The following is a 22,851-nucleotide window of genomic DNA, read 5'->3' as shown; positions in this document are numbered from 1 at the left end:
AAAACACAGGTCGATTCCACTCTATGCGAAAAAGTGATCAAAAATCCAAACTTACAAAGAAGTTGAGTTCAAGGCCTTTTAAAAAAAATTGGGGTTCTGGGCTCCTGAAATGTACTCAAGGGAGTGTGAGTCCCAAAAGGTAGGAAGTTACTCTTTCCCTCAACATTGTGTGTGCATCAAATTTTTAGAATCCAAGTGGGGTGCCTGATGTCAAAGGAGGACGTGGCACCTTGGAGAAGAAAGGATGGAGCAGAGTTCTTGTGGATGAGATTTTAGAGGAAGGAGCATTAGAATATGAGAAGGGAGAGAATATATAGGCACAGAAGACTGACCACGAGGCTGGGGCCTGATCGCGAAGCAAACTGTGCTTTATTTAAACTTTATTTAAACTCCCCTCTGTAGAGAAAGAGTCTGTGGAGCCAGTGAAGGTGTTAAGGCATGAGAAAGGACATCGTAGGGTTTGTGGTTTGGGGAGATGACGTTGGTAACCTGTGGTTGATGAACTGAGGGATGGCGGGGGATCGGAGAGGTGAGTTTGGAAGCTCCTGCAGTGGTCCAGAAAAAGAGAGGATGAGGATGTGGATACAGGCAGAGGCAAGAGGTTGGGAAGAAGAAGAAAGAGTAAAGAAAAATATTGGAGGTAGAATAGTCAGGACTTGTCATCAGAAGCAGGAATTGAGGGACAGAGAGGGGTGAGGCCCTGCCCGGGGCCACAGAGCTCATAGGTGGCAGAGCTGGCTTGATCCAGCGCCCTCTCTTCTTCATGGCACGGCCTCTTGGGCATCAGGAAGCCCCCAGGTCTGCGTCTCCCAGCTGGGCCACACCTTGGAGGGCTGTCACATCTCTGAGTCACCAGGGACCGTTCCAGCTCCGGGGACTTTGGGTAAACACAGCAGACATTAACGGAACATGGTTTGTTATGAGATGTAGAGGCTTCCGTGTTTTTCTTTCCATCCTAAATAAACAGCAAGGATGCTATGAGCCCCCAGAAGGGGAGGTGAAAATTCCTTTTCCCTGGGATTTTCCACAGCTTTGCGGTGAGGATGAGGGCCTTCCCACGTGCTCGGGGAGCGGGCTGCATGTTCTGACCTTTCCCCCAGAGCTGTGTTTACTTTCAGAGAACTCAGGAAGGGCCTACAGATACTGCCTTTCTCAGGGCACTTGGCAGACGCTGGCGAACTCCACAGATATTTGGCAGGACAACTCCGAATGCGCCGAGGACCACAGCTTCCGACAAAAAGTGAGTCAGCTGCGCTCGGTGAGGACGGGCCCTGGGGCCCAAACCAGCCTCTGCCGGGATCCCCGCAATAGGGGCCACACAAAGAGCCTGCCCCCAGTGCGCCGGCCCCAGACTCACCTGGGAAGGTCCTCCGTCACCCCAAACAGCAACCCGGATGGCAGCCACAGAATCTCTTCTGCTGCTGGGATGAGGTGTGAACCTCTCAGGGAAGGCGCCCCAGCCTCTGTGCTTGCTGTTCCTTCCGCCTGGAACACTTGCCTCAGCTCTTCTGTGGCTTCTCCTTCCCATCAGTCACATTTCAAGCTCAATGCCTCCTTCCAGCTGAAGTCTTCCCAGGCCACCCCATGGAGAACGGTCTCCATGGTCACTTTCTACCACTCCCCCAGCCTTTACAGCACCTGTCCCTCTCTGACATTCTCTGGCATCTGCCCCCTCCTAGAATGTAGACTCGGTGGTGGCAGGAGACAGTGTGTCCTGAGGGACACACACCTAGCAGCCGGGGTACAAGCTCAAGGCCAAGGGCCTGGCAGCCCGACTCACGTCCAGAGTCTTTGCTCCCTAGCTCTGTATACCCCTCCCTTCACTGCTCTGTGCCTCTGCTTCCCCATCCATCCCCAGCAGAGTGTATTTATTGCATGTGAACCTCTCAGGGAAGGCGCCCCAGCCTCTGTGAACTGGGCACTTTGTATACATTTCTTATCTTCCCTCCTGGATGAAGCTGCTTGAGAACAATGACAAAGTCAGAGTTATATCAGAATACATGCCACCCCCTGGCCTAGTTCTGCTAAAGGTGCACAAAAGCCGTTACCTACAGTGGGCGCTTAGTAAATATTGAAGGAATGGTTTCACGGATTCTGAGTCCGTGGGCGTGTGCTGGGGGTCGAGGTGTCAGTACTGGTGGGAAAGCTCCCCAGGTGACTCTGTAGAGACTGGAAACAGGCGGTGACAACAAATTCACCAGCAGGTGTGAGATGCCTGCTGCTTGCTCTGGGCTGAGGTCTGCCGACAGGGACAGCAAAACAAGATGCGAAAACTGCACTTTCCAAGACAGGAAGTAAAGTTTTCTCTCTTTAGAGCAGTGAGGACACGGGCATTGCCTCCCCCTCTCTGCAAATGGCCATATTTCCAAGAAATCAAATACTTAAAAAAAAAGTTTCTGGCCATGTTTACCTGTGTTTCTAGTAGCGGGTTGAATTTTTGCCCTAAAAAGGCTAGTGTTAGTAAATCTATGCCCTTTGGAGTTTTGGCAAACGAGATATGTTATGTTCTTCCAACTGACAACTCACTGGGGGTCCTTATGCATGTTAACTGGTGCTTTTTTAAGGAGAGTGTGTGTGTGTGTGTGTGTGTGTGTGTCTGTCTGTCTGTCTGTCTTTCAAAATTGTACACACTATGTCTTTTCCATCTTCACTGTGCACTCATCATGTACTGTGGCCTTAACTTTTGCAGTTTAAAGTGTGACAGCAAGACTAGCACGATTCTCTAAAATTTCACAGATAGAAGATTGGTTCTTACTGCAGATCTTAGCAACCTCAGCATATGATTTTTTTTTTCTTTCCTTATTAAGTCGAGAACTTTCATCTTTTCACTTAAAAGGAAGCACTTTGTGGCTTCGCTTTGGCACATCCGAATTGCCAGCCTCACTACTCTTTGGGGCCATTATTAAGTAAAATAAGGGTCACTTGAACACAAGCACTGCTGTACCAAAACAGTCTAGCTAATAACCAAGAGGGGTACTAAGTGACGAACGGGCAGGATATGCTGGACACAGGGGTGATCTCATGGCTCAGGAAGGACAGAGCGGGGCGGTGTGAGATTTCACCACGCTACTCAGAATGGCGCACAATTTAAAATTCATGAATTGTTTATTTTTGAAATTTTCCATTAATACTTTTGGACCGAAGGTTGACAGCAGGTAACTGAAACCACAGAGAGCAATACTGCAGATAACAGGAAACGACTGTAAAAGAAAAAGTTGATAAATTGGACTTTATCAAAATTAAAAACTTATGCTGTCTTAAAGACACTGTTAAAAAAATAAACAGGCAAGCCACAAAATGAGAGAAAATACTGGCAAAACATGTATCTGACAGATTTACATCTAGACTATATAAAGAAGATTTACAATTCAAAATTAAGACCAACAATCCAATTTAAAAGACGGCCGAATATTTGAACAGATACTGTACTAAACAAAATATACAGACGGCAAATAAGCCCACGGAGTGATTCTCAAATCATTAATCATTAGAGACGTGCAAATAAAGCCACCATAAGATACTATTACACACCCATTAGGATGATTAAAATTTAAAAGACTGATCGTAGGAAACGGTAGTAGACCCTCAAGCAGCTGGCACTCTGGTGGGAATGTAAATTGATACAACTTATTTAGAAAACATTTTGGCAGTTTCTTGAGAAGGTAAAACGTACACCGTGCTACCGCATCATTCTATTTCTAGATATTTATCTGAGAGAAATGAGAACCCATGTCCACATAAAAACGTGTACAGAAATTCTCAGAGCAACTTTATATGTGAGAGCCAAACTCTGAAAACAATCCGAATGTCCATCAGTGGGTTGAGTGCATAAATAAATTGTGGTGTATTCACAATGGAATACTACTCAGCAATAAAAAAGGAATAAGCTCTTAAATTTTAAAAAATTTTAGATTTACTCTTTATTGAGGTAATATTGGTCTACAACATTATTTAAGTTTCATGTAGACAACATTCTATTGCTACTTCTGTATACCTACAGCGTGCTCACTACCAAAAGTTTACTTTCCATCCACTGCCATATAGTTGATCTGCTTCACTCTTTTCACCCTCCCCCCGCCCCTCCCCCTCTGGTAACCACTACTCTGTATATACGTGTTTGTTTTTGTTTGGTTCCATCGTTTATTTTGTTTTCTGTTTTTGTTCATTTTTTTATATTCCACGTATGAGTGAAATCATACAGTGTTTGTCTTTCTCTGTCTGACTATTTCATTCACCATAATACCCTCAAGGCTCATCCATGTTTTTGCAAATGGCAAGATTTCATCTTTTTTATCTTGTATATATTTACCATCTCTTCTTTAGCCACTCAGCTGTTGCTGGGCACTTAGGGTGTTTCCATATCTTGGCTGTTGTAATGAACATAAGAGTGTATATATCTTTTTGAATTAGTGTTTTTGTATTCTTTGGATAAATACCAAGAAGTGGGATAGCTGGATCAAATGGTAGTTCTAGTCTTAATTTTTGGAAGGAATCTCCATACTGTTTTCCGTAGTGGCTGCACCAGTTTGCATTCCCATCAACAGTGTAGGAGGGCTTGCTTTTTCTCCACATTCTCACCAACACTTGTTATTTGTTGCCTTTTTGATAATAGTCAAGGAATGAACTATTGGTACATGCTATGACATGGATGAATCTCTAAATAATTATTCTGAGGGAAATAAGCCTGATAAAAAATAGAATACTTATAAGATTCCATTTATATAGCATTTTAGAAAATGCAAACTACCCTCTAAAGGCAAGGGATAGTGAGAGGGGGTGAATTACGAAGGGTCACAAGGAAACTTTCGGGAGGTGATGGAAATGTTCATGATCTTGAATGTGGTGATGAAATCACAGATATATTCATGTCCAAATACACCAAGGTTTATACTTTAAATATGTGCAGCTTATTGTACCCCAATTATACTTCAGCAAAGCTGATGAAAGAGTTATGCAGAGAAGTTTAGGCATAACCTAGCAGGTAATACGTATTTACTGTGGGTTCTTCTGCAAAAATTTATTCAGAAACATAATCTTGATGGCTATATGCACAGTGGATTGAATGAGAAGATGGGATTTCCTTTGGAAAATCACACTTAATAACAGAATTGCCAGTAAACTAACCTCTGTTCGCAGTCACGGTATCCTGGGACTCAGGGAAAATATTCCAGTGTTTAAGTGGGTCTTTGTTAAAGAGATCATCTATGAAAAGTTACTTTAGGAAGGAGACATCCAGATGGAAACCCGGCCCTGTCTTCCAGGCACAGGGACCCCGATGCTCTAGGAACAGCACGCCTGGGGGCAAAGAACCTGTCCTCATTCCCAAGATGTCCTCTTGTCCTGGGCACAGTGCTCTTATGATATCGTGAATCTCAGTGCATCACTCCTGGTCAGTGGAACCAGCCATGGAGGTGAGACCCCCAGTGGGCTCTTCACTCATGAAGGTTCCTCGAACTCTGAGATGTGCCAGAGAGCTGTGGTATCAACAGGTCTACTAGGGTTTGGGGCATGGAGAGGGGGTTGGACACCATAGCTGCCTGGCTTGGCGGTCACACCTGCTCTTTCTCTGCGCTCAGGTGGAACACCGCGCCTTGCTGTCGACCTTGCAGCTGTTGTACACTGTGGGGTACTCCCTCTCCATCGTCTCCCTCTTCCTGGCTCTCACCCTCCTCTTGTTTCTTCGGTGAGTGGAACTTCTGCTGTCACGTGTTCAGACGGGTACCCAGGCATGTGCTCGTCGGCTCCCTTTAGAAGGCAGGAGACTGGGCTGGATGATTTCATGGCTCCTCAGAGCTGGAAGGGATCCGAGAGAGTCTCCAGTCCATCCATCCCGTTTTGTAGGCAAAGGAAAGGGATCTCAGAGGTCCAGAGAAAGACACTGAGTCACCCCAGGTCGCAAAGCACAGCTAGGACTGGAATCTGGGACTCTTAGCTCTGCTTTTGCCTCTTTTGGATTAGATGACCTCTGCCCAGCCCTGGTCTAAATTCCCAGTTACACCCATTACTACCACAGCCCCTTCTTACCACAACTCTCCCAGATGCCTTATTTTTATGGACGAGATTAAAAAACTCCCCCAAAACAAATTAATGAGTGGGAAAGCCGGGGTTTTAATCCAGGGCCCTCGGACTCCAATTAGCCATCAATCATTGAGTGCTTCCTTGGTGTCAGGCACTGTTCTAAGCACATTACATGCATCAAGTCATTTAAGTCTCTTTCTAATCAGAATTAAGATGAATTCCGATCCTAGGAGATTAGCCTTATTATTACCCCATTTTATAAGTGAGTTAACTGAAATATGGAGAGATGACGTGACTAGCTCACGATCGCACGGCTGGCAAGTGATGGAGCCAGGATCACAACCGGGCGGTCCAGAGCCTGAGCATTTTCACTCCCTTCTGCTGTCCTTCAGAATCCAAAACCTGGATGCATTTTACTAAATCATGTTTTTAGAAACGACCCAAGTGAGATATTTATAGACCCCCTAGGGAGCCCTCCAAGGCTGTCTCCTGATCTTGGTCCATCCAGGAACATAACGGAGTGTAACGTGGCAGAATGAGCATCCGACGCAGATGTGGAGACCTGGATGCTAATTCCAGAGCAGCTCCCACCTGGGCTCTGCGAGGCCCAGGGCTGGCCCCACCTGACCCCTCAATCCCATGATGTTCTTGAGGTCCCAGAGCAGAGAGCGGAGTCCTGACCGCTTACCCCACTGGCAGAACAATTATTGAACAATGGGAGAGGATTCCACAGCCTGTGCCCACTGCTATCCGTGACCTCCTCCACTCACCTTCCCAAAGTCCCAGAACCAGGCCAGGAGAAAATAACTGCCTGGCCCTGGAGGAAGTAACTTTAGCAGAGCCTGGGTTGACCACGTGTCCATTTTGTCTCTGCCTCTGGGCCCAGTCTAGGGAGAAGGATGCATGAATAGTAAAGCACAAAGACCAGCTCAAATCTTTTTGGAAACTAAAAAAGTAATAATAGCTCTAAAGCAAGGCAGGACTGGACGGACATATGCTGCACGGGGGCATAGGCAGGGCTCTGAGAGCACAGCGATGGAAAAGGTGTCCTCTCGCTAGAGACACGGGGGATGCAGTTTTACATCAGCCGGCACAGGAGGCTCCAGGTGGGTGAGGGAGGTCATGAGAGCTGATATCTTCCAGGCACTTAAGTGCCAGGTACTGTGTGAGCACGTTTCACCCATGAGCTGGTTGAATCCTCCTGCAGCCCTCTGTGGTGAGTGCCCTTGTTCTTACAGGGAGTAGAGTCTCGGAGAGCCATATATTGACTTCAGAGTTTCTGGGTCTAAATCTCAGCTCTGCCACTTACTGCTCTGGGACTTTGGACTTAAGCTTTCTGCCTCGGTTCCCCCGTTTGTAATGTTGGGAGCTGTAAGGAGTAAGGATACCCATAAGTACCCACAAGCAAATAGCTTGGAACATAGCCCGGCATGTTGAGTATTCTACAGACGATAGCTGTTATTCTCTCCATCTTACACGTGAGGAAAATGAGGCACCGAGAGGAAGGATCCTTTAAGCCAGCTATCCAGCTCTGGAGACTACACTCTGAACCGGTGCCCTTCAGCGGCAGATACACAGGTTTCAGGCATACACCTGTCGGTCTGAGCCATTCTTTTCTGAGGGAAGACACTCGGTTTTCTCCTTGCACAGAAAACTCCACTGCACACGCAACTATATCCACATGAACTTGTTTGCCTCTTTCATCCTGAGAGCGCTGGCTGTGCTGGTGAAAGACGTCATCTTCTACAACTCTTACTCTAAGAGGCCCGACAGTGAGAAAGAGTGGATGTCCTACGTGTCAGAGGTATGTCCTTCCTTACCGTTGGCCTCGACCTGGTAGATCAATACTGGGAACTGCAAGAAGGTGAGGCTGGGGAGGAGAAGAGAGAGGTAAAGCGGTGTCAGTCTCTCTGGTTAGAGATGCATCACCTAACTTAAAAAAAAATTCAACCTCCCGAGAATGGGGCAGGTAAAGGAAATCAGGAGCGGAAAATTTCACTGAGAGGCTGCTTTATACCCAATGGGTGGAAAATTTCTTCACCTGTAGACAAAAGAAATGAACCAGATCAACCTTTTAAAATTATTACTGAGCTTTACGGCAGTAAAGCTTGTCTACATCTGTTGAGATAGTTTTTCCTTTATCCTGTTAATAATGAATGCGGTAACCGCTCAAACTACCTTGCCCTCCTGGAAGAAATCCAGCTAGGTCCTGATATAGTAATCTCTCTCCCCTCCTGCTGGACTGTTTGCTAACACTGTGTTTTGTTTAGCAGTTCCTCATCTACATTCAGGAGTAATTTTCTTTTCTTGTACAGGCATACCTTGGAGATACTGTGGTTTGGTGCCGGACCACTATAGTAAAGCAAATATCACAATAAGGCAACTCACATGAACTTTTTGGTTTCCCAGTGCATATTTGTAGTGAGGTGGATGGACCTAGAGTCTGTCGTACAGAGTGAAGTAAGTCAGAAAGAGAAAAACAAATACCGTATGCTAACACATATATATGGAATCTAAGAAAAAAAAAAAAAGGTCACGAAGAGCCTAGGGGTAAGAAGGGAATAAAGACACAGACCTACTAGAGCATGGACTTGAGGATATGGGGAGGGGGAAGGGTAAGCTGGGACAAAGTGAGAGAGTGGCATGGACATATATACACTACCAAATGTAAAATAGATAGCTAGTGGGAAGCAGCCGCATAGCACAGGGAGATCAGCTCAGTGCTTTGTGACCACCTAGAGGGGTGGGATAGGGAGGGTGGGAGGGAGGGAGACGCAAGAGGGAGGAGATATGGGAACATATGTATATGTATAACTGATTCACTTTGTTATAGAGGAGAAACTAACACACCATTGTAAAGCAATTATACTCCAATAAAGATGTTTTAAAAAAAGTTATGCATACACTATACTATAGGCTGTTAAGTGTGCCATAGCATTGTGTCTAAAAAAATAATGTACATACCTTAATTTTAAAATACGTCATTGCTAAAAAATGCTAACCATCATCTGACAACATGGGGTTGCCACAAACCTTCAGTTTGTAAAAAACACAGTATCTGAGCAGCCCAATAAGACAAAGTACAATATACGAGGTATGTTTGTACTGCCTTTATCAGGTTTTAACAGGTACTGCCTTTATCAGCATTTATCAGGTACTGCCTTTATCAGCATAAAGTTTATGCTGACTTCTCAAGACAAATTATCTCTTTCTCACTTCTCTGGAAGAATTTGTTTAAGATGGGTATTATTTCTTCCTTAAATGTTTGATAGATTACCCTAGTGAAGCCATTTGGGCCCAGAGTTTTCTTTACTGCAAGGCTTTTAATTATGGATTAATTAGGACTATTACATTCAGATTTTCTATTTCTTCTGGTGTCAGCTGTAGTAATGTGTTTTTCTAGGAATTCTTCTACTTCATCTAGCTTTTCAAATTTATTGGCATATTGTTTATATTTCCTTAAGATCTTTTTAAGGTCTGTTACATCTATCGTGGTATTCCTTTTTTCATTCCTGATATTCATTATTTGTACCCTCACTCTCTTTTCTCCCCCCTTGATAATCCTTGCTAAAGTTTCTCAATTTTACTGGACTTTTCAAAGAACAAACTTTTGGCATTGTTGATTCTCTTTATTTTATGGCCTCTATTTCATTGATTGCTGCTATTATCTTTATTATTTCCCCCCACGTACTTTCTTTGGCTTTATTTTGCTGTTCTTTTTCTAACATTTTTGACATATTTAAGGTAAGTGACTTTCAGCCTTTTTCTTTCTTAATAAATGCACTTGAGTTGGTAAATTTCATTCTAGTTGTAAAATTCATCCTAGCTGTATGCCCCAAGTTTTGATATGCAGTATTCTCCATACATTCAGTTTAGGAATAATTTCTAATTTCTATTATCATTTCTTCTTTGATTCATGAATTATTTAGAAGTCTATGTCCTCATTTCTAGTGATATGAAGATTTTTATTTATTTGTTTATTTATTTATTTATTATTTATTATTTTTTATTTATTTATTTTTTTTGTGGTATGCGGGCCTCCCTCCGCTGCGGCCTCTCCCGTTGCGGAGCACAGGCTCCAGACGCGCAGGCTCCGGACGCACAGGCCCAGCGGCCACAGGCTCCGGACGCGCAGGCTCAGCGGCCATGGCTCACGGGCCCAGCCACTTCGCGGCATGTGGGATCCTCCCAGACCGGCGCGCGAAGCCGGTTCCCCCGCATCGGCAGGCGGACACGCAACCGCTGCGCCACCAGGGAAGCCCAATGTGAAGATTTTTAAATTATTGATACCTTGCTTAATTGAACTGAGATCAGAAGACATACCTTTCAGTGCTTTCTTTTTTTAATTTAAAAAAAATTTTTTCAGTGCTTTCTTTTTGGAAATTTCTGATGATGAATTCTCCTTGTCTTTGTCTAAAAATGTCTAGGATGTCAAGAAGCTGGGCTTTAAAACCTACATGAAGCCCCTATATTTTTATATTGTTGCCAGCCTCTCTGAGATGGCCGGCAAGGGTTTGGGAGAGAGGGGAGTCCAGAGGGAGGGGCTGTGCATGTGGAGGCCCTTCTCCACCCTGGTGGGGTCCAGATGCTGAGGGAGCGTGGACTCACCCACATGTGCTCTGTCCTCTGCAGGTGTCCACTTCCTGCCGCTCGGCGCAGGTTCTCCTGCACTACTTCGTGGGTGCCAATTACTCATGGCTGCTGGTTGAAGGCCTTTACCTCCACACGCTCCTGGAGCCCATAGTGCTTTCAGAAAGGCGGCTGTGGCCCAGATACCTGCTGGTGGGTTGGGGTGAGTGACCTGAACCCCCAGCCTCTTCTCCTCGGGACCTATCAGAATGTGGGAGCCCAGTAGAGCTTTTGGTTGGAGTTAGGGACCAACTGGAGCGAGGTTTCTGGGACAGATAACCCCTCAATCACAAGAGACTCTGAAAAGAGGGGTGTGTGTGTGTGAGTGTACATGCATGTAGACATAAGTGCTGTAGACCCAATGCACACATTCGAAACTTGGGAAGGTTTTGGTAGAATCAGATGACATTCCTCCTACCCTGTCCCCAACTGTATTCATCTACTAGGGCTGCCGTAACAAAAGACCATAGTCTCTGTGGCTTGAAACACAGACGTTTATTTCTGGAGGCTGGGAACTGGGAGATCACAGTGCCAGGATGCTTGAGTTCTGATGAAGGTCCTCTTCCTGGCTTGCAGACAGCTGCCTTCTTGCTGTAGCCTCACATCATGGCGGGGGGAGAGAGAGCAAGAGAGAGGAAGAGAGCTCTCTGGTCTCCTCTTATATGGACACGAATCCTATCACGATGACCACCCCTACACACACCTCATCTAAACCCAATTACCTCCAAAGGGCTCATCTCCAAATGTCATCACGTTGGGGGTTAGGGCTTCAACATATGAATTTGGAGGGGGACACAAAACATTCAGTCCATGTGCCAACTAAGTCTCCAAGATGAGGTCTGGAACCCCTGTTGCCACAAACTCTTGGGGAAGTCGAGGCTGAGGCATTCGGAGGGCATAACTTTGGCCGGTGATTCAGGAGGTTTGATAATTGTCTTTGGATTTCCCTGAGCTGCTCTGTGACATGTGGCAAACGTGTCCTCCTCTCTGCTTCCTGGTTTCTCAGGCAATCAATGGCCCCGTGCGCCACTGTAGGCCTCTCCAGCTCGCACAGTCCACAGTTCTATGTTGTTTGGGTTTTTATAAGTTTCAGCCAGATGTGCTTGGCCCGTCAGGGTAGCGTAGGCAGTAGGCAAGTTTGTTCAGCCAGCCCTTGACTCCGTCTCCGTGTTTCCTCCCAGCTTTCCCGGTGCTCTTTGTTGCACCCTGGAGCATCGCCCGTGCTCAGCTGGAGAACACAGGGTAGGTAATTCACCTCTTTTTACGTTTCCGTGAGCTAGCCATTCCCAGATAGGCCCCAATATAAGGAAATATCCTCTTTTCCCAAAGAGAATATCCACTCCCTTCCATTTTGGCCATCCAGGATATACTTAAGTATGTAGATACAAGAATCAAATACCTTTCTTGTAGAAATTAGTCTTATTAATTTAGTTACACATGCAAATAAGCACAAAATTAGCACAGATCAATACAAAAATCGGCTGCTGAGGTTAGCAGTGACCCTGGGTATATACAAATATAGGTACAAGAGTGGTTATTGCATTCACAGTGGGGGAAAGAGGGCAAAACCAATCGAACAAAAAAAACCCTGAACATCCATCAATAGGGGACTCGTCAAACAAATTGTGGCATACCTATAGAGTGGACTATTATAAAACTACTGAAAAAACAAGTTAGTTCTGCACCTTTTGGCTTTTAGGGACTAAACCTCAACAGCGTGTTGTTAAGCTTGCCGCTGAATAATGTGTGTCAGTGATTCCTTTTCCCCTCCAGATAGTTGCCACCAAAAATCCCCTACACAGACATACCTTGGAGATATTGTGGGTTCTCTTCAGGCCCCCACAATAAAGTGAATATCTCGATAAAGCGAGTCACGAGAATGTTTTGGTTTCCCAGTACATACGAAAGCTATGTTTACCCTATATCCTGCGTAATATTTGTTAACTATTTGTTAGATGGTAAGACTTGCAAGTAGCAGTGACCCCTTGATCCGTGGGCTACTGTATACTATTAAGTGTGCGGGAACATTATGTCTGAAAAAAAATCTTGATTGAAAATACTTTATTGCTAAAAAAAATGCTAACCATCATCTGAGGCTTCAGTGAGTCATCATCTTTATGCCTGTGGAAGGTCTGGACGTCTGCTGACTGATCAGAGTGGCGGTGGCTGTAGGTTGGAGTGTCTGCAGCAGTTTCTTAAAGTAAGACAACATGATGACGTTCGCCACATCTATTTTTCCTTTTATGAACGATTTCTCTGTAGCATGCGCGCCCTTTGATAGCATCTTATCCACAGAAGAACTTCTTTCAAGATTGGAGTCAATCCTTTCAAACCCTGCTGCTGCTTTATCAACTTATTTTATGTAAATATCCTAAATCCTTTGTTGCCTTTCCAACAGCCTTCACAACATCTTCACCAGGAGTAGATTCCATCTCAACAAACCACTTCCTTTGCTCACCCATAAGAAGCAGCTCCTCATCGGTTTAGTTTTATGATGAGAGGGCAGCAATTCAGTCACGCCTTCAGGATCCACTTCTAATTCTAGCTCTCTTGCTATTTCCACCACATTTGCAGTTAGTTCATCCACTGAAGTCTTGAACCCCTCAAAGCCATCCATCAAGGTTGCAATCAACTTCTTCCACTCTCCCGTTAACGTTTCTTTTCGACCTCTTCCCGTGAATCATGAATATTCTTAATAGCGTCTAGAATGGTGAATCTTTTCCTGAAGGTTTTCAACTTACTTTACCCAGATCCATCAGAGGAGTCAGCATCTACAGCAGCCGTAGCCTTACAAAATGTATTTGTTAAATAGTAAGACTTGAAAGGAACAATTACTCCTTGATCCATGGGCTACAGAACGAACGTTGTGTTAGCGGCATGAAAACAACGTTAATCTCATTGCACCTCTCCATCAGAGCTCTTGGGTCGCCAGTGCATTGTCAATGAGCCGTCATATTTTTGAAAGGAATCTTTTTTTTTTTTTTTTTCTGAGCAGTTGCTCCCAACAGTGAGCTAAAAATATTCAAGAACTGTTTGGTGCAACGACCCTAGCTTTCAGCCAGTCTCGGCTTTCGACATGCCTTCCTCACTAAGCTTAATCATTTCTAACATTTGATTTAAAATGAGGGACGTGTCACTCTTCCTTTCACTTGAACACTTGGAGGCCTTTGTAGGGTTACTAACTGGCCTAATTTCAATATTTCTGTGTCTCGGGGAATTCGGGAGGCCTGAGGAGAGGGACAGAGATAGGGGAACAGCCGGTTGGTGGAGCAGTCAGAACACACACATTCATTAAGTTCACCATCTCATGTGGGCACAGATCATGGCACCCCAAAACAATTACCATAGTAGCGTCAAAGATCACTGATCACAGATCGCCATAACAAATATGATAACAATGAAAAGCTTTAAAATATTGCAAGAATGACCAAAATGTGACACAGAGACACGAAGTGAGCAAACGCCGTTGGAAGACAGTGTCTACAGACTTGCCCGACGCAGGGTTGCACAAACCTTCAATTTGTAAAAAACGCAATATCTGCGAAGTGCAGTAAAGCGAAGCACAGTAAAATGAGGTGTGCCTGTAGAATTAAGAATTCATGTTTGTACGAACACGGAGAAAAATGTGGAAGGATACACACCAAGCTATTAGCACGAAGACCACTTTCCTGGTTAAAAAAAAAAAAAATGTCCACAGTATCAACCTGATAGGAAGGGATTTGGGCCCTCCCTCCCCCCTCCCAAGTGAGCCTTGAGCGTGGGCATCCTTCTTCCGAGGGTACAGGCCCTTTACCTTCAGCCTTGCCTCAAACGTAAGTCTTCTTTTACTGCTCGCTCTTTGCCATAGATGCTGGGGAACCAACAGGAATAAGAATATCTGGTGGATCATCCGAGGACCCATGCTGCTCTGTGTAACGGTGAGGACCGTCCCACCTCCCCTTTTTCCTCTCTGAGCTCAGCAGCTGTGGAGGACCCTGTCCCCTCCCCTGCCGCCCACCAGATTCTCTGGCTCAGAATGAACGTGGGCCAGATCCCTTGAGATGGAGACGCTGAGCTGTGAGTAGGATCTGTTGAATGAGAAGCAAGTAAGAAACTCCTCCTCGGTGTCATGTCATGGCAGAAGTAAGTGTGCCATATTATCCCCCCTACCCCCCAAAAAGACACTTCTCCTTGTTCTGGTTCAGGACCTTAATCCAGGCTTACACTATAAGCCTCCTTCTCTCTGGGTTTTCGAACTATGTAGAGAAACCCGTAATCAGCTCAGTGACCTCATGTCAGCCGGCTGTGATGTGTGCACAAACCCTGGGGGTGCAGGTGCCTTCAGTCATGGACGAGCCCGGGGACAGCAAAGCTATGGGCTTGGATTTACCTCCATCAGCAGGAGGGAGGGGAGGCTAAGGAAGCGCCTTTTAGAGGAGGAAAGCTTGCGATCGCTATTAACCCAAAGCTGTGATGGGGGTTCGAGTCAGGAGATGATGCTACTCGGAGACCTTGCGGAAGAAGGCCCAGAATTTGGGGGGTGCAGAGGGACTGCTCAAGCCGGAGTCCTAAAGCTCCTTGAGATGGTAGCAGGTGAGGAAGACATCTGCCGAAGAAGTTCGGGGGAGGGGCAGGGAGATAGCAGACAGCCGGAAGGATGGGCAAGATCCCAGAGGAGGCGGGAGGTCTTCCTGCCTGGACGCAGGGCCAGCAGCCCTGGGCGCCCACCAGCCAGGCACCGCCCACTCTCTCCTCCAAGGGGTTGCCGGGCATTCCGTTTTTGCCATTTTAGAGAAATAACCTGGCATGTGTGGTCTCGTGAAAGCAAAAAGGCTTCTTTTTAGAGAAGAATGTCAATATTTGTCAATAATTGACGGGCACTCTCCTCCCAGACCTGAGTGCTGAGTGTGCCTGGGAGGGGAAGATGTTCGTAGAAAGGGCAGGAAAACCGAGGGTGTGGAGATGCTCCGAGCGGTGGCCTGGATGCTACTGGTGATGTCCGCTCCGGTCCTTCCACAGGCAGCTGAGAGCGGATGCTCAAAATGACCTCTGACCACGCCCACTCCAAGTGCGGCCTCCTGCCCTGCCTCACCCACCCCATCCCTCCCTTCCCCACATCCTCTCCTCTCCAGCCACACTGCCCCGCTGCGGTCCCAGCCTCAGCTCCTGGCTGGCCACCTCCACTGCAGCCGGCTGACATTTACTGAGTGCCTCCTACATACCTACTCTTCGAAGCGCTCTGTGCATATTAACTCATTTCCTCTTCCCAACAAACCCACGAGGTAGGTGCTACTATTATGTTTCTTCTATTGGTGAGGATGCTGAGGATTGGTCTGAAGTCACAGAGTTAGTCAGTGGGGGCCAGATCTCGGTCTGATCGGGTGACACCAGCACTTGTAACCACAGCATCGCGCAGCTGCCCCCAAATACTTATTGCCTCCAGCCCCCATGCCTGGAGGACTGTGGGCTTTTCACGCGTTAGTACCTTGCTTTGGACCCTCCTCAGGTTGGAACCGCCTCCCTCCGTCATCTTATCCACCTGGCCACTCTGCCTGGACACCCACCCCACAAAGTAGAGATGGTCACACCCTCCTCTGTGTCCTTCCCAGATCCTGTACCAACTTCTGCTATGACCCCAGCAATGTTTTAGTGCAAGTATTTGTCTAAAGCCTGTGTGCTGTCACTATAAGCCCTGTGTTTCATCCATCCTGGCAGCCAGCCCAAGCATACGGCAGGCTCTGCAGAAACTTACTCAGTATATGCTTGCGACCCACACTCCTGGCCACTGGCAGGTTCTCATGAACCAGGCAGAATGAGGTAGGATGGCCTTCCCTAGAATGGAGTTCAGACTCGCTCCAGCCGGATCCCTGGTGCTTACCCTGCGTGCAGTCTTCCAGAGGCTACATCACTGGTTCTCCGTCTTGGTTGCTCTTGGGATCACCTGGGTATCTTGAAAAATTCTTCTTGCACAAGATTTGTGTTTCATTGATCTCAGATGTGGCTTAGGGATTCCAAGGAGAAGCTCAGGTGTGGTCTCCGGAGTGCTTGTTCTGAATTCAGGTTCCCAGGCCCCACCCCGGACCTGCAGAATCAGAATCTCCATTGTCACAGGATTCCTGGGCACTGGGTGCACAGTAATGTTTGTGAAGCTCTGTGCCCACACACCAGCGGTTCTCAAAACTGGCTGTGCATTAGAAACATCGTGGTGGCTCATACCCCAGGGGATTTCATCCGAAGTTCTGGAGGTGGTACCTGGGCAGTGATTCGAATCCGTGGCCAGGGCTGGAACAATTGCTCTGGACCTCACTGCTTGGTTGTCCATGGCTGGCTGACCTGTGTGCTCGTTTCTCCAGGTGCTTCCTAGTTCCTAGAGCCACCTTTTCTCCTGCCAGGACCAGAGAATGTGCTCTGTCTTTTCATCTTGGATGAAATGACCTTCACATGCTGTTGCTTCTACAACTCCAGTCGTGGCCAGCTCCACAGAAATGGCCAGAATCACCTTAGCTCACAGTGGCTCCTTGTCCTCCCATCCACACCCCCTCTTCCTCCTGTTCACCCCACAGTGAATGACACCACCATCCATCTACCAGGCACCCAAGCCGGAAACCTGGGCGCCCTCCTAGCTTCTATCTCCTGCCTCACTACAGCCTCCAGCCAGACTTCAAGTCTTGTCAGTTCTTCCTCTGAAGGTCACTCCAAGCTTTCTCCTTCTCCTCAATCCATTGTCATTGTTCTCCTTCAGCCCCTTGGGGTTTCTCATGCAGACCTTTGCAAAAGCCTCCTATTGGGTCTCCCTTCCTCATTCCTGCCCCTGGCAATGCATTTGGCTCTGTTTCTCTTCTACGTGTGACTTTTTAATGGCTCATTACTGCCCTTGGGCGTGGTTCCGAACTCCTTCACATGGTACAATACGTATTGTCATTCCATCCAACCAAAAGCAGCCCGTGCTCCATTTATATGGAGAAATGCACGGTTCCCCCAATCCATCCTGATGTCCATGCCTCCTGTGGCTTTGCACACGCTGCCTCTCTGCCTGGAATGCCCACCTGATGGCCCTACATCTGCCTGGTGAGCTCTTCCTCCTTGCGGACTGAACCCTTTATTAAGGCTAAGTGCATGAGCCCTTCAGCAGGGCTCTTGGGGATGGAGGGTTTTAACCCAAAGGAGTAGCTCTAATATAGGCATTTTCGTCTACATAGTGGGCCAGGGGAGGAAGGGCTTGGGGGGGAGATGGAGGAGTTAGGGGTACACGAGACCTACCTCTGAGTCCCCACTGTGCTGGCAACCACCTCTGCCAACTTGTAGACCCAGATATGAGCACGGCAGCTGGCGTGGTGCCAAAGAAATGTCACCAAGCATGGTACATCTGATCATATGCATTCTGTATCATCTAGGACCTGAAAAGGAACCTTATATGCTTGGGGTCCTAAGTGCCCCACATCTGGTCACAGAATCCAAGAGGAGTTGGCTGGCTTCCTTAAAAATTTCCGACGCTTGCGCAGAACGAAGATTTTTGTACCTTTTTCTAATCACCTTTCTGCGCACTCCCCGGTCCTCAGACCGCCCTGCTTCTTTATTGGTTATCCTATATAAATACCCCAAGCTTCTTGCCTTGGGGAGGTGGATTTGAGATGTGTTCTCCTGTCTCCTTGCTTGGCTGCCTTGCAAATAAACCCTCTGTTTGCTGCAAAAAAAAAAAAAAAAAAAAAAAAAAAATGTCCTCCTTCAGCCCCTTTCCTGCTGGTCCACAGATCATGAACAGCCCCATCCAAATGTGATTGCCGACCCCTGTCTTCTGGGGCGCCTGGATGGATGGAGGTTCTGTGGTCCACCAGGCTGGTGTTTCATTCCACGGCAGTGAAGAAGTGCTTCCTCCACATGGCCCAGTGGTTGATGCCCATTTTCTCTTGTCTGGTCTCTGGAAGAGACACAAAGAACAGTGGGCTTCTCATCACAAGCCTTCATTTCCTGGGAGACAGTCCTGGTTGAAATTAATTTAATGAAATATGTGCCCTTCCCCTGTTAGGCTTGCTTTGTAAGAAAAACGCCTGAGTTCAACAAGTCACTAAGCCAAGGACGCAACGTTTTCTCTTTGTGATGAAAAACAGATATCCCATTAAATGGGATAAATTACTTGGTTACACTTAGTTTGTATTTAAGTGTTCTGTTACTAAATATTTTTGGCTGGGGATCTCCATCATCCCCGTTGGCTTGTGGATTGGATGAATAGCCTCTTGCCTGAAACTCTATCCTCTTAGCTTTGCGCATTGATTCTCCCGAGGCCAATAAGACAAGTAATAACAGGTACGTGTTGGATTCTGCAGCTCGGTCTTTCAATCTGTGGTTTAAGACAAGGATGTCAATATTGTGCGGGTTCAATGTCTGTAGAGACTTTACTCCATTAACTGTCACCCAACCACCGTCTCTTTGGGCTCTTTCTCCATTGCATAGAGGCATTTTTAAGTCTTTTCAATTTTAAAAACAACTGTACCCCCAAACCACTATTAGCCCTACAATTAAGTTGAGAGACATTATCTCCATTCCGCAGCCCTTGCCAACTACTGTTCTATCGGTCTGCTTCCTTTTGCAGTCAAGTCTCTTCAATGTGGTCCACACTTGCTGTCTCCTGTCTCCTGCAGCTTCTCTTAAGTGAGCTCCCTGTTGCTAAGTGTGGTCTTATTTCGCCTTAAAATTATTGTAGCGTTTAAACCTTTTTAAAATTCTACCCATTGTGAGCTTCCAGGAAGCCACTTCCTTGTGGTTCACTCGACTGCCCTGGCTACTCTTTCTCAGTCTCCTTTGATGTCTCCACTTCCTCTACCTTTCCCTTCATTACAAGGTAATTCTCAGAACCCTCTTTTTCTCCCAATCTCCACAGCCTCCCTGGGCAATCTCACCAACTCCAATGGCTCCATGCTCTGACTGGGACCTCCTTGCTGAGGTCCAGACATAAATATCTCACTGCCTTGGGACATCGCTTGTGTCCAAAACTACTAGATCCCCCCCTCCCCCCAGTGCTTTTCCTTCTCCATGAAGTCATTCTCTTGGTGAGTGACACTACCACACATTGAGATCTACCATGAAACCTTGGGGTCACCTTTGATCTCCCATCCAGCCGGTAACAAAGGTCATCTGACTCAAACTCCTTAATAATTTCTAATCCATCTCCTCTCCATCACTGAACCACCAGGGCTGCTCTTTACGTCACCTCTCCATCATCCTTCCCAGGAACTCTGAAACTGCCTCCCAGTGGGTCTCCCTTCCTCCGGCTTTGCCTTCATTCAATCTAGTCTCCACGCTTGCTGCTAAAATGATCTTTCTGAAATGCAGAAATGCAAATCTGATCAGGTCACTTGCCAGCTTGAAATCTATCATCCCTGTTTTCAGAAGAAAACCCAAACTCCTTAGTGTGACCATGAAAGGCTCTGCAGGACCTGGCCCTCCCTCCCTCTCCAGTCTCACGTCTCATAAACCCCGTTCTCATTCTCCAAGCCCTGCTTACGTTTGATCACTTGCTGTTCTGTGTTTCCAGTTGTCCATGATCTCTCATGAGGTTGCTGTCTAGAGGCTGGCCAGGGCTGCAGCCATTTGAAGCCTGGGGCTGGAAGATCAGCTTCCAAGGGGCTCACACACATGCTGGCAAGTGGTGCTGGTTGTTGGTCGGAGGACTCAATCCCCCAACATGGGTCTCTCCACGGGCTGCTTGGGTGTCCTCACAACATGGTGGCTGCTTTTCCCCAGAGAGAGAGGGAGAGAGAGAGAACCAGGTGGAAGCCAGGTTCTAGCCTCAGAACTCACAGCATCACTTCTACCATATTCTTTTCATTAGATGCAAATAACTAAACCTAGTTCACATCCCAGAGAGAAAAGGCGAATTAGGCTCTGCCTTTTGAAAGGAGAAGTGTCGAAGAATCAGCAGACATATTTTAAAATTTCTACCAAAGCTGATAATCAAGGGTCGAATTTTCCCAGTTCATGACAGTTGTGGAAAGTCATCTAGAGAGTGGAGAACATGTGCTTTCCAGTGAATTATGTGGCAGCAACAGGTCCTCAAGTTCAACACCAATAGACCTGGAGTTCTTTACAGTGTGGGATTCTGTTTAAGTCAAGGGAGGGTTGTAAGTAGACAAATCTGAATTTAATTAATTACCAGCTCAGCCACTTACTAGCTGTGCAAGGTTGGGAATAGTACTTGTCTCCTCTGTGCCTCTGTTTTCTCATTGTATCATGGCATTAAAATAGTGTGGCTTCCTCAGAGGGTTGTTGTGAGGATTAAATAAAATAATGTATGGAAAGTTATCCCAGTGCCTGGCATGGTAAGTACTCAGTACCTGTTAATTAAAAATAATAATGTAGAAAGAGAAATTAAGGAAACACTCCCATTTACCATTGCCACAAAAAGAATAAAATACCTAGGCATAAACCTACCTCAGGAGGCAAAAGACCTGTATGCAGAAAACTATAAGACACAGAAGAAAGAAAGCAAAGATGATATAAACAGATGGAGAGATATACCATGTTCTTGGATTGGAAGAATCAATATTGTGAAAATGGCTATACTGCCCAAAGCAATCTGCAGATTCAATGCAATCCCTATCAAATTATCAATGGCATTTTTCACAGAACTAGGACAAAAAATTTTACAATTTGTATGGAAACACAAAAGACTCTGCATAGCCAAAGCAACCTTGAGAAAGAAAAACAGAGCTGGAGGAATCAGGCTCCCTGACTTCAGAAAGCTACAAAGCTAAAGTAATCAAGACAGTATGGTACTGGCACAAAAACAGAACTATACATCAGTGGTACAGGATAGAAAGCCCAGAGATAAACCCACACACATATGGTACCTTATCTTTGACAAAAGGGGCAAGAATATACAATGGAGAAGAGATAGCCTCTTCAATAAGTGGTGCTGGGAAAACTGGACAGCTACATGTAAAAGAATGAAACTAGAACACTTCCTAACACCATACACAAAAATAAACTAAAAATGGATCAAAGACCTAAATGTAAGACCAGACGCTGTAAAACTCTTAGAGGAAAACATAGGCAGAACACTCTATGACATAAATCGCAGCAAGATCCTTTTTGACCCACCTCCTAGAGTAATGGAAATAAAATAATAAACAAATGGGACCTAATGAAACTGAAAAGTTTTGCACCGCAAAGGAAACCATAAACAAGATGAAAAGACAACCCTCAGAATGGGAGAAAATATTTGCAAACGAAACAACTGACAAAGGATTAATCTCCAAAATATACAAGCAGCTCATGCGGCTCAATATCAAAAAAACAACCTAATCCAAAAATAGGCAGAAGACCTAAATAGACATTTCTCCAGAGTAGACATACAGATTGCCAACAAACACATGAAAAGATGCTCAACGTGACTAATCATTAGAGAAATGCAAATCAAAACCACAAAGAGGGGGCTTCCCCAATGGCACAGTGGTTAAGAATCTGCTTGCCAATGCAGGGGACACGGTCCGGGAGGATCCCACGTGCCACAGAGCAGCTGGGCCCGTGAGCCATGGCCGCTGGGCCTGTGCGTCCGAAGCCTATGCTCCGCAACGTGAGAGGCCGGCATACTGCAAAAAAAAAAAAAAAAAAAAGATACGAGGGCTTCCCTGGTGGCAGAGTGGTTAAGAATCCACCTGCCAATGCAGGGGATTGGCAGGGACACGGGTTCGAGCCCTGGGCTGGGAAGATCCCACATGCCGTGGGGCAACTAAGCCCGTGTGCCACAACTACTGAGCCTGCGCTCTAGAGCCTGTGAGCCACAACTACTGAGCCCACGTGCTACAACTACTGAAGCCCGTGCGCCTACAGCCCATGCTCCGCAACAAGAGAAGCCACTGCAATGAGAAGCCCGTGCACCGCAATGAAGAGTAGCCCCCACTCGCCACAACTGGAGAAAGCCTATGCACAGAACGAAGACCCAATGCTGCCACAAATAAATAAATAAAATAAATAAATTTTAAAATATATATATATATATATATATATATATATATATATATACCACAATGTTCACTGCAGCCCTGTTTACAATAGCCAGGACATGGAAGCAACCTAAGTGTCCATCGACAGATACATGGATAAAGATGTGGCACATATATACAATGGAATATTACTCAGCCATAAAAAGGAACGAAATTGAGTTATCTGTAATGAGGTGGATGGACCTAGAGTCTGTCATACAGAGTGAGGTAAGTCAGAAAGAGA

At 46.2% G+C, this 22,851-nt stretch overlaps 1 protein-coding gene across 2 annotated transcripts in view; it reads left to right on the top strand.

The window, feature by feature from the left end:
- Positions 1 to 378: 378 nt before the first annotated feature.
- GLP2R (glucagon like peptide 2 receptor) overlaps positions 379 to 22,851 on the top strand; it is a 37,000-nt gene continuing 14,527 nt past the window's right edge. For both annotated transcript variants that reach the window (XM_055090070.1, XM_055090071.1), the window contains exons 1-6: positions 379 to 1,240; positions 5,577 to 5,683; positions 7,669 to 7,822; positions 10,651 to 10,810; positions 11,829 to 11,889; positions 14,495 to 14,564. In XM_055090070.1, the coding sequence (XP_054946045.1) occupies positions 764 to 1,240; positions 5,577 to 5,683; positions 7,669 to 7,822; positions 10,651 to 10,810; positions 11,829 to 11,889; positions 14,495 to 14,564 (1,029 nt within the window). In that variant the 5' untranslated portion in view covers positions 379 to 763. The remainder of the gene's footprint in view (positions 1,241 to 5,576; positions 5,684 to 7,668; positions 7,823 to 10,650; positions 10,811 to 11,828; positions 11,890 to 14,494; positions 14,565 to 22,851) is intronic.

This window comes from Physeter macrocephalus, chromosome 14, assembly GCF_002837175.3.
Source record: "Physeter macrocephalus isolate SW-GA chromosome 14, ASM283717v5, whole genome shotgun sequence".
Taxonomy (NCBI): Eukaryota; Metazoa; Chordata; class Mammalia; order Artiodactyla; family Physeteridae; genus Physeter; species Physeter macrocephalus.
The sequence above is the reverse complement of the archived record's forward strand: the minus strand, read 5'-3'. Positions and strand labels throughout refer to the sequence as shown.